The sequence below is a fragment of the Micropterus salmoides genome, unplaced genomic scaffold (genome assembly GCF_014851395.1).
Source record: "Micropterus salmoides isolate LMB-PRFRI ecotype aquatic unplaced genomic scaffold, ASM1485139v1 Ms_hic_scaffold_4, whole genome shotgun sequence".
NCBI classification, from domain to species: Eukaryota; Metazoa; Chordata; class Actinopteri; order Centrarchiformes; family Centrarchidae; genus Micropterus; species Micropterus salmoides.
The window spans coordinates 20,542,585-20,554,887 of NW_024043372.1; the positions used below are offsets into that span (position 1 = coordinate 20,542,585).

At 38.9% G+C, this 12,303-nt stretch overlaps 1 protein-coding gene across 2 annotated transcripts; it reads right to left on the minus strand.

The window, feature by feature from the left end:
* Positions 1 to 2,080: 2,080 nt before the first annotated feature.
* tgfa (transforming growth factor, alpha) lies at positions 2,081 to 8,043 on the minus strand. Of its 2 annotated transcripts, XM_038697754.1 has the most exons (8): positions 7,654 to 8,043; positions 6,904 to 6,933; positions 6,595 to 6,777; positions 6,171 to 6,344; positions 4,650 to 4,764; positions 3,771 to 3,920; positions 3,524 to 3,615; positions 2,081 to 2,547 (listed from the first exon to the last, which is right to left on the minus strand). In XM_038697754.1, the coding sequence occupies exons 1-8, from the start codon at positions 7,694 to 7,696 to the stop codon at positions 2,540 to 2,542; spliced, it is 795 nt and encodes a 264-aa protein (XP_038553682.1). In that variant the 5' UTR covers positions 7,697 to 8,043; the 3' UTR covers positions 2,081 to 2,539. The 2 variants fall into 2 exon arrangements, with proteins under 2 accessions (XP_038553682.1, XP_038553683.1); XM_038697755.1 differs by lacking the exon at positions 6,904 to 6,933.
* Positions 8,044 to 12,303: the final 4,260 nt, after the last annotated feature.

Genomic DNA, 12,303 nt, shown 5'->3' on the forward strand with positions numbered 1-12,303 from the left:
AGCAGAGCTTCAACCTCTTATGGGGAATAGCAATTGACACTTGTCCAACTCAGATTTAAAGAATTCAAGACAATTTCCTGATGTTAACACACAGCCATCTATGGTATGTCCCAAAATGTAAATCAACACCCAGTTTTTAATAAGTCTTAATTTCTCTTTTCTTTGCCTTGTTTTTTGATTGAATGGGTTTCCCCTTGCATTCCTTTGTATGTTAAAGGGTATTGTGTATCTTTAGGGAAGCACCCACAAGAGCTGCTTAATTCAAAGCTGGTTTAGTAGCTCAGCCAGACGGCTCTAAAGGGCTCCACAGAAATCCAATTGCAGACATAATAGGATTGCAAAACAAGACGAAGCTCCTCATGCGGAGAGCGAAAGGGAAGAGCAGAGGAGATGCAGCACGTTAAGAGGGAAGATGTCAACCCTAATGACATGCACTGGAAATTACACAAAACAGGATGCATGTGGCGCAGTCTAACACATTAAACAAATGCTTTAACATGAATGGGTATACATTCTGTGAACTCAAGAACACAAAGAAAGAAAGAAACTTAAAGTACAGATGTAGAAGAGGGCTGAATCTTTTCCTTCGGCTATAAAAGCACTCAAGAATTCGGCTCTTTGTTCAATAGTGCCCGGGGTTCATGGTTTCATGCTGGCATTTCTACATCTTGAAATATTCAGTGGAAGAGAAAAATAGAAGAGCAGAGCTTCAGAAAATTGGGGTATTTGAAGAGAGAGCGAGAAAAAAAAAAAAAAAAAAAAAAAAACACAGGCAAAGAGCTTCGGAAGTGAAAAGAAGGTCACGCGATGAGTCCAATAATACACTCCCAAGATGCAGCAATTATGAAGCACATGAATAAAAAAAATATATATATGCACACACACACTTGCATTTTTAATTCTTCATTGGAAAACAAATGCACATAATAGAGGTTTTCCCAATTGTGACAACATAAGTCTGACAAAGTAATGCATGAGAAGATCACCCTCTTCAGATTGACACCCAATACACATGTGTATATGTATATACACACAGAAAATTTCTGTGGTTTTGATATTTACACATAAAATGCTGTAATAAACTTTAATACACATTCTGAATGTAAATATCATCCCATAATGTAAACAAAGACAAGCATATCATCCCCTCATAGTCTTTTGGCATATAAATACCATCACATTCGTTTTATGGTGGCTTATCACACAAAGCTCATACGCACTTTATATCTGAGTCAGTTTTGTAATCATTATTTTGTATTCCTTCACCAATTATCATTTCAGACTTTTAAGACAATTATAAATATTGTCTTTTAAAAATCAACCTTCAGAGGCCTTTTCTCTCTTTAAAAAAGTATTTAAATTCAAAGCAGAGACAATGCTATAACACACCGCTATTGAAATAAAAAAAAGTGTTTTGTGTTTCTTTAAAAAGACACAAGCTGTGATTTAAGTGCATGCATGCTCAGGTGGCTGTGTACAAACTGAGTGCCTCTTCCCTTCAGTGCTCTTTCAGGCAAAGTTAAGAATAATGTAAGTTAGTGTATTTGGCATCTCTCGTTATGTGGACACTTTTTCAAGTGCAGTGAGTGCAGTTTTTTTTCATGGGCAGCAAGCTTGCAGACGTGCAACAATACAATTAAGACCATGGAATAACCTGCCCCCCCCCCCCCAAGGTGTTCATGTGTCGTTACAGTTATAGCTTGCAAATCAAAAGCCTCTGATGTATGAACAAGTTCAAGTACAGCTCAGGAATAAAAAGACAAAACTGACAAATATTTCAGCTTCGTAGCAATACTGGAGTCATCGAATCATTTGGAAACAAATCATTGGATGATTTCTTTCTCCAAAACATATTGGAGCAATATTATGGGTTAGCTTTGTGTACAATTACTGATTTCCAGGGTTTTAATCCATCAGCCGTCAGCCCATTTAACACTTCCTACTCCTGTCAGGTGAAGTGAGTTCCTTTTAAAAACAGACACTAAAACTTGGTTGAAGCATCAGTTATCCAACTTAAAAATGTCCTCTGTGCTTGTAGAGTTCTGCTGAAAAGTGCTCAAAGTTATTAAAAGACAAAATAGGAATGGGGGTCTTCTGACTTTAGTAAATGAATTGTTAAACACCGTTCCTATTCAACATCCATGCAGATGATTAATGGCCTTGTCGATCATTTCTCATGTTCTCTAGCCAACCATAAACAGTAATCAGGACACACGGAGCTCTTCCCATGTAGGATTTGGCATCAGCTTCGTCCTCAGAGCTTCAAATAGCATGTTGCAGTTCTGCATGCATTTCCACAGAATCAAAGAGTGAAGCAAACTCGTTCCTAGTCAGTGTCACGGAACATTTAACCTCCCACATCCAGCCGGCCTACCTTAGCCACATTGATGATAACGCTTCTTTGCCTGTGGCCAGGTCCGTTTGACCAGGACATGTGAAAACCACTTTGGATGTATCCCTGAGGGGTTGTGGGCCGGACGGATGAGGAAAACTAAACACGGCGTGAAGCAAACGGCTCATGTTCCAGCAAGATGACTTCTCAAACCACTAAAAAGGAAAAATAAAAACAGGTAAGTTTTTTATTATCACAAGATCATTGAGATTATATATATATATATATATATATATATATATATATAGATATATATATATATTATATATATATATATATATATATATATATATATATATATATATATATATATATATATATATTATATATATATATATATATATATATATATATATATATATATATATATATATATATATATATATATATATATATATATATATATATATATATATATATAATATATATATATATATATATATATATATATATATATATATATATTATATATATATATATATTTTTTTTTTTTTTGTTTGTTTTTGTTTTGATTACTGTCAAGGCCAGAAACAAAACACAGTGAATTGATCCTACTAATGAGCATTGTTTCCAAAGCCTGATATAGCTCATTCATCTGTGTCATAGAACTCATTAAAAACACATGTACTGCTGCCAGAAAGACTCACTAGCGAACCAAATGTGGATTACTCCGCAGCTGTAAATAGTCCCAACACATGCACCATTTCCTCCTGTTTGAGTAACAATTGCTAAAAACTACAGTGCCAGCAGTTTTAAAATCCTTTTTGATAATGAAACCATATGTTTGTGACCCGTTGTTGATTTTGCCTTTTTCATGGGATTTGTTGACAACAGGAAATACAAATTAATGCCAGCCTTGTACCTTGTGTACATGCAAAACATCATTTTCCTCCGCAATAGGGACACAGATATCCCATCTATCTCTATTACATGCTTTATCTGCGGATATAGAGCTCTGTATTCTATGCCTAATAAAGCAATGTATGTAGTATTTACTGGAAATCTACATAAAAAAATATCAATGTCTACAATTCACTGTCATCAACTGTTACATATGTTCTGAACTCTAAGTAAATAGATATGCGACTTTGGAAATAATCTTTTTTTAACACAAAAAATAGATAAACGTACCACTCTCAGAAGGATAGCAGGATGCTCTGTGCTTCTCTGGGGCGTAGTGATGTGCGTGGCTCTGCCTGCGACAGTCCTGCCTCCACCAGAAACTGCACAAGAAAAGACTTAAGTACTCATAATCCTGAAAATCCTTCTGACATGAAGTCCATTTCTTCATTCCTTAGATTAAAAATGTGCTGGGCCTGCTACACGATCCCGGGGAAAACATTATCAAAATATGACATGTGCCATGCATGTTACTTACTGTAAAAGTGTACACAACACCATGATGAGAACACACCCAATCACGCACAACACCAGCACAGTGGCAACAGTCTGTTGTCTGTGATTAGTCGCTACTACAGCAAGCAGGTCTGCATGCTCACACCTCATCCCAACAAAGCCCGGATGACACCTGCAACAAGGACCGGAAATCAAATTGGGTACGCATACAATAGGACAATAAGTGAATAAGAGAAATACAATCTTTCTAATATCAGTCTGTAGTAATATAACTGCAACAAGAGTTTACTTTTCCAGTAGATTAACAATAAATTCACAGATATACAGTCCAGTGAACAACCAAGAGGAACTGCAAATAAACATGGGCAATTAAAGTCTAGACATATTATATCAATTAATGATATTACCACCACAATTTACAGTCATATTAAATGATATTACATTAAAACATAGATGTGATGTCATACAGCTCATGTTTTCTGTACATGAATCATTTTGAAAATAAAACACTGATTTGTGAAAGGTGGTTTCCTTAGTAATTTGTTCCCTCACTTGTCTGTGGTTTCTCCTAAGAAACGGAGCAATATCACCCCAACTTCTGCTGTCTGGCACAACTGTGCTGTTACTATACTCAAGCTTTGGATCGTAACATTTCACTAACGTCTCACAGCATTTTGCTCCAACATAACGTATATTCCAGACCTCACTTCTCAGCAAAGCCAGTCTGAAAAGTGCCAAAGTGCTTTAAATAGCTAAAGTACCATAACAATTTAAAATGCCAACGTAGAAGACGGTGAAACATATTCTTGTGTACATGCGAAATGTCTGTTATTACTAGTGCAGTGTCTCAGATTCATTTCTGAGTATCTTCACCTATATTGGTAAAAGCTGTATTACTTACACACATGCAGGTGTCTCCTCTAATATCAAGAAGCGACATGTGCCGTGGAAGCAGAAATGGCGGTGGGAGTCTGGACAATCATCAAAATGAGACCGAACAGCCGCTGCCACAAACTCTGTGAGACAAGATAATGTTGACATTTTCAGAGAGACGTACATAGTTTTTTTTTTTGTTGTTGTTGTTTTTAGTTTAAGATGGTGTTTTTGCTCTTTCTCAGACCATGAATCAACCCACTGCAAATTAAACAATTTTAGTTGGGTGGCCCTTCTCTTTGGGAGTACAGTGTGAAGAAAGCATCCACTAATATTTAGGTGGGTTACTTGAAATGATGGCACAGCGCCACCAACCTTTAGCCCTTCAAGTGCATGTATTCTACCCTAAATTACAATACCAAATGTTATCCAAGTGCACTTAGTCAACATGACACAGGTGAATATCATAAATCTAAAAAAAGCCTAAGCCCGCGGCGAGCTGAAACAACAGCATGAACTAAATCCTAAAGCTGACACCCACGCCGCAAACCCTTGACTGAAGCCTTTTGTTACCAGTTGCATGTGGATTTGTGGTGGCTTACATCTCTTACTGTACCTTGGAGGGACAATTAGAGTCCAGAAAAGTCTTGATAACACACCGCAAACAAAAACCTCTGTCCATCAACCCACATTAGGACTCAGGAGAAAGCACATCCCCGCCGGACCCGTAGTTCTTTAGCAGAAAGTAAAATCTTAAATGCAGCTCCCTCACCGCTCCAAGCAACTATCTCAGTTTCCACTCAGGACAAAAATATCTGATTAAATCAACACCCAGACTAAACAAGACATTCTTACAGTCAGACAAATTCCAACATAACTGACTCAAACAAAGTCAGTGTTTCCCAAGCAGCCGAAACAGATGCCTCAGTGTGACATTCAGGGTGGGAAGGAGGATGAACATCCAGACAGATAGCTGCATTACAGCGTTAGTCACACACTCCATTCCAACGGTAAATGGGCTTTTGGATTGCAGCCTACATGTATTGTTTCCTTCTTTCAGACTCTGTGAAAGCCCTCTGTTGTCCCTGAGGCATCTGCCTACCAACCCCTCTCTCGTTCCATGTGATTCTGGCAGTCGAACCAGAGGAACATCGAGACAAAAAGCAGCCTTTAGGGCACGTAAGGTGCTTTTCAGATAATAGTTTAATACTATAGGTGCAGCTTTTTGTGAATATACTGCTCAAATATACTGCTCATAATCTTTCACTTGCCACAATTGCGGCCCTTACTCACGCTAAGAGGATCAATTATCAGTCAGCGCCACACTGTCTGCATGTGTTGATGCACTGCAGCTCAATGGGAAGCTTTACAGTGTTGAGAACTCCTGCAAGGGAGGCAACTCTGCAGTGAGAGTGGATCAAGAGCTGTAATGGGGACAACTGGCATGTTTTCTCTGAGATTCTGAGATTTTCAAAAAACTGCAAATGGCTTGACAATGAGCTTGAAATTTCATTAGCATCTTGGCATGACATAATGCGCTGAGACTTACTTTTAACTACAAGGATGTTAGTTGTAGTAGTTTCATTCGTTGTGGTAGTTGTGCTTCTAGTTGCAGAGCTGTGTGTCGACGTGTTTGTGGCAGCAGTGGAGTTTGTATCTATGGAAATGCTGGCTTCGATAATTGTGGAGTTGCTCAGCTCTGCTCCAAATGTAAAGAGGGAAGCTGCAAAGAAGAAGATAAAACAGCTATTGAGATTTGATACAGTCCCAATGAAAGAAAAAAATAGAAATAACATTAAATCCCTGCATGAATATAATATCAGATAAAGAACACCTGCTGTGGAGGCAGCACTGCAGTAAGAGTGGATCAAGGCCTTGAGAACATTTGCAGTTGTTTTTTTCTGGAGATTGCTTGATAATGAGCTTGAACCTTCATGTGCATCTGGACACGGCGTGACTGTGCAGAGACTTACCTTTAACTTGAGGAACGTTGGTTGTAGTAGTTGCAATGGTTGTGGTAGTTGTACTTCTGCTGCTGGTGGTTGCAGAGCTGCTTGCTGAGGTGTTCAGAGCAGCAGTGGAGTTTGTATCGAGGGAAATGCTGGCTTCAATAATTGCTGAATTGCTCGGCCCTGCTCCGAATGTAAAGAGCGAACCTGTAGAGAACAAAATAAACTGCTGTTAACATACAATACGGCCCTGATGAGAGAAAATATAGAAGAGAAAACAAATCCCTGCAGGAATATAATGACAAAAATACCAAAAAGTTTACTGTAACTCACCATCGAGTACCACAGACATACTAAAAGTACCTATAGGAATATAAAAAATACATATTACTGTATTGTGATTTATTTCAACCCAGGTGTCATACTTGCTATATAATGAACAACCTGAGGGTTAACCCAAATAATCTGCCACTGTACAGTTACGATCATGTGACTAGGCCTTCACTGTGATATCGATGCTTCATTGAGTAACTGGTACCCAACAATAGTAACAGGGTCAAGCATCCACTAAAAGGATGAGACCAAAGAACTATAAATACAGCATGTCCTTGAAGACACACAATCTAGACACAGAAACCAGCTCATAAACACAGGAAAGGTGGTTTGTTGTAAAAGAAAACTGACAAAAACTTAAGGAGCATAACAAGTAAGGTAATTTCCCACAAATGTTTAAGACAATACATCAAAATTACAAGGCCACTATAGTTTAAATATATTGTCTTAAGAATCAGAGGCACCACAAAATACTATACAATAAAAAGTATCAATACAACTAATACAATATGGAGATAATATGTAGTACCATAGATTAAAAAAAAAACAACTTCAAATTTATATAAGAGTATTGTAGTCGTTGTCATTGCAAGTCAGACAGTTATCAAGTGATTTAATATTAGATAACATAATAGGGGACAATACAACTCATTCAACTCAAATCATTAATCACTGAATGTATCTAAATGTTGGTCAGAAAATGACGAGCCAAAATTATGCTTGTATTCCTGCTAAATTATAGCTACTCACCGCTAATGAGAAAAATTGTATCCCAGAAAATCCGAGTCATCATGACGACTTGTAGGCTAAACTATAGTAAATTGACGAGCAGCTTCACTGAAATGCGGGCGTGTATTAAGAATCCACATTAGTGGTTAGTGTTGCAGGCTGCAGGGCGAGCAGCAGCAGCAGAGACCATCAGCACAGCAAACATTTAATCCCGCGATCACAGCGCAGACCTGTCGACTGCTGTCATTTACTACACACATCTGATCAACCGTCGCTTTAGATGTCGTCGTAGAGAAGTAGCCTAAGTAGCCTAACTGTGGTTGACTTTTCTTCCTTTTCGTTTTCACTCAAAACCACAAGAGTTTCCAGCAGGATGTCCGAGCGTTTGACTTCACTGTGTTCAATTGAGCAAACTCGTGTAATCCTGTCAGAGGCTGACCAATTAGAGACAGAGGAGGGGGAGGGGGAGGAGGAGGAGGAGGAGGAGAGGGGGGGGGGACTCGTTATGCCCTCAATATGACACTAATTTATGAGGTGCGTCTCAGCCTGTGTTTTAATGTTGTATTATTGTTATTATTTTATTTAACCCAGTGACAGAAGAAGAATTCAGATCCTTTCAGTAAATATGCAATTCAAAAGGGCTTTACTGGCATGGGATACGTTTTACATTGCCAAAGCAAGTATGAAATAAAAACAAGATGGAAGAATTTTGACTTTGAAATATATGCAGCAAGAGTTTAAGGCAGGTGTGGAAAATAATGCTGTAAAGTAAGAATGCTTTCAAAATAGACATGTTAATAAATTACATTTATCAATGAACAAAATGCAAAGTGAGTGAACAGAAGAAAAATTTAATCAAATCAATATTTTGTGTTACCACCTAGGTATACTTGCGCACAGTCAGGGATTTTGTAGGCACGTTGTCAGGTGTACGATTAAACAATTAAACCAAACAGGTGCAAATGATCACCAATTCAATATGTAAATCCACCATGTGCAGATGAGTGAAACTTTGAAAATACAAATAAGTGAAAAATACTAATTAATACCACATTGTGAAAATACTCCATTACAAGCACAAGTCCTGCATTTAAAACCTTCTTTAAGTAAAATGATATATTATTAGCTAAATGTACTCATTGTGTCCCCTGTCAGTGTTTTAGTATCATACGTGATATTTTCTGGTTAATATTATTGCTGTAGATTTTTGTTTAGTTTATAGTTTATGGAATTTAGTTTAGCTAATTTGAACTACTTTACATTGTAAAATATTTTAGCTGTCGAACTGCAGATTCAGGAGGAGCAATCAGGGATTCTGGCTGTGCAACAGTGGACAAGCTTTTTACCCTTACAGGGTTGTTGAGGGGTCGTTTGACCATCCAGTCCAGAATCGCATCCCTGCTTTTTGCAGATGACGTGGTTCTGTTGGCTTCATCGTGACCTCCAGCACGCACTGGGTGGTTTGTAGCCTAGCGTGAAGTGCCTGGTATGAGGGTCAGCACCTCCAAGTCTGGCCATGGTGGATTCCCAAGTGAAGGAGTTCAAGTATCTTGGGATCTCGTTCACGAGTGACGGCAAAATGGAGTGTGAGATTGACAGGCGAATAGGTGCAGTGTCAGCAGTGATGCAGCCATTGTACTGGGCCACTGTGTTAAAGAGGGAGCTGAGCCAGAAGGCAAAGCTTTGGATTTACCAGTCTATCTATGTTCCCCTCAACTATGGTCATGAGCTGTGGGTAATGACCGAAAGAATGAGAATGAGTTTCCTCCTAAGGTTGGCGGGGCACAGCCTTAGAGATAGGGTGAGGAGCATTGACATTCGGAGGGAGCTACGCATAGAGCTGGTGATCCTTCATATCAAAAGGAGCCAGTTGAGGTGGTTCGGGCATCTGGTAAGGACGCCTCCTGGAAGCCTTCCATTGGAGGTTTTCCTGGGACAGACTGTAAGACCATTTCAGGCAAAATTGTAATTTGGGGCTATAGGGGAGAGGGGGGATTTGAGCCTTTGGGGGCGTTAAGCCACCCTATGATGGAGAGAGGCCCATGTAATAAGTGAAGAGCACAATTAAGTTCAAAAAACTTTTTTGCCGTTCAAAATGAAATTTTTATGTTCAACGAGTGAGTTGTGTCTAAACAATTACCCTAACCTGCTGGATGACACAGGTTTGTTAAAATGGCAGTGATTAAGTAATTTGAGCCAAAAGACCTGGAAGTTAAGCCAGCTATTTTAATGTAATTTTACCTTGCATTCTTATATCTTACAAAGGAAATTATGTGACATTAAATTAAGGCCAGAAACCATCATGCCATGCTTCTGTAAACGGAAGACAGACAGGGCTTCCACTCCTCTAGTGGATTTGGATAGATAAGTGGAAGCGGTACAGAATGGGAAGTCCATATGTCAGGTGGCAAGGGACATGAAAATCAACAGGATGACTTTAAGCGATACATTAAATGCAATGAAATGTTGTGAAAGGTAGAAAACTGTTAATTTTAGATCCAAAGTAATTAGGGATGGCCACATCCTAAAATACATTTATAAATATTTTAGTTGTAGATATTACATCAATCATCAATCATCACATCACTATCATGTCCTCACTCTAAAGATGAAGTAAATATTGGCCAACTCACCCCGCTCTCCCCTACAAATAAAATTTACTTGATTTATTGTCCTGGAAAACGCTAACTGGTTTAGATGTTTTTCTTTATCACTGGGATTTAAAATTAATAAAAAGTTTTATATAATTCATTTTTCCCCTTTAGAGTACTCTAAGAATAGCTTTGCTGGTCCATCTGTTCATTCATCTGTCCAACCGTTTGGTCCAGAGCAAGATATTACTGATGAGTAATGGCCAGATTCCCATGAAATTTGGTGTGAATATTCAGCTCCAAAGGATGATTCCTCATGTTTTTGTTGATCCTCTGACCTTTTGTCAACAGTGCTATTATAACTTTTATCAGGTTCAGTGTGAAAGCTGCCAGACTTTCCAGGAAAGCGCAGCATCGAAATGCTTCAGACACATACAAATTGTTCCCAAAGTGACTGCGCTGTGTGTTTCTTCTACACTTGCTCTTAATAAAAGAGGTAAATCATCCTAATTGTTCCAACATGTTAAGTTCCAAGTACAACTACAATTGCTGATCGAAACCCTTAATGATGAGATAGCCTCCTTTTAAAAAAAATGGATGTTGATGATACATAATTTTCCTATTAAACTACCCTCTTATTACAGCAAATTTTGTTTAGTGACTTGTTTTGTCACACAATGAGGCCATAATTGGAAAGGAAGTACAGTAGCTTTTCCGTTTCTGATGCTGACATTTCAAACCACCTGCATCTGCTGGACATAAACAATTAGCTAAGGACAAGGAGGAGGCATTTAAGAGTGGTGACAGGGCCGGGTGCAGGGCGTTAAAGTACAGGTTGTAGCAGGTCTAAAGCTATGTAATATTTTTAATAAATTTATGAGAATACCCAATTATGAATTTTAATATTCAGAAAATATTAATCCATAAATATCTTGTTTCGGGGCACCACCGGAGTTGTTATTAACCCAAAGTCTCTGGACCTCTGGTAGCATTTTAATAATTATACAATTATTCACTAGTGATCAATTAGCTAATAATCGCTCAATTATCTTAAATCAATCAGTCAGTCTCATCTGAAGGGTAAATTCTCTTGGCAGGGACTTAGAAATAGGCAACACACACAATTCCTTGATTACAGTGAATTTATTAGCTAACTAAGGTGATATAAAAATGCGGTTAAATACATCAGAGAAATAAACAATGGCTAAACAATGAGAAGGGAGATCTATTGTGGGAGAATTTGACTCATACGGCAGCTAATGAATGCAATTAGATGATAACTCGGTTAAATTTGTCTAGGGGTTTAAGGACTTAATATCATGGATTAACAACTATTGGACATCACTGGCCACAGAATGCCTTGTTTTGCCTTACGGTAGGTCGGCGGCCTGCCTTGGCCTGTTGCACGGGTCCCATGCTAGCTGCCCGATTCCTGGCTTTTGGCTAGGGAATTCTCCGGGGTTCTCCATGTCTGGAATGAAGAAAAACCCTCAAGGGTTGGCCGTCCTCCGTCTGGCAATTCGGCTGTTCTTCAGGTGTCCTTTGTTGCCGCTGCCAAGACCACGTAGCTGGGTCTGTCCTCGGTGAAGTTAGCTCGACGAATAAAGCTTAAAAAGAACTTGGTCGTCCTTGAATTAAACTAGTGTAACTTAACGGACTGATAACTTTTAACAAAACAAAACCAAAGAAAATAAAACGCAAGTAAAGTTGCTGTTAAATGAGGAAAAGCTGATGTCGCAGCACTTCGCATGGGTAGCTTGAAGCGAATAAATGCCGTTCGCTGCGCCGGGCCGAACTCTTAGGGCGTTGCCGGGAGAGGGGCACGCCGGGCGCGTGCCGAAGCGCCGTTGAAGAGTCAGGAACAAGCAGAGGACAAGGAGCAAGAGAAGAGAGCGACGTTGTGTGTTGCGCTTTTGTTGGTTGGGGCGTGGTTTCCCAGAGGGCAGTCCTTAGTTTCCCGCAGGGCGGGCCTCGCAGGGCGGGCCTATCCAGTTTCCCGAGGGACTGTCTTTCTAAACTTTTAATATGTCTAAAAAAAAAACAAAAGAAAATCTATTTGCGCGTATTATAATCAAATATC

What these genes read in the sequence shown, in the direction of transcription:
- tgfa (XM_038697754.1), bottom strand. Translation starts at nt 7,696, where the DNA reads ATGATGACTCGGATTTTCTGGGATACAATTTTTCTCATTAGCG. An exon ending in GAGGAGACACCTGCATGTGT is followed by an intron (nt 3,921 to 4,649) that starts GTAAGTAATACA and finishes TCCTTGTTGCAG; the next exon opens with GTGTCATCCGGGCTTTGTTG. An exon ending in GTGTTGTGTACACTTTTACA is followed by an intron (nt 3,616 to 3,770) that starts GTAAGTAACATG and finishes TTTCTTGTGCAG; the next exon opens with TTTCTGGTGGAGGCAGGACT.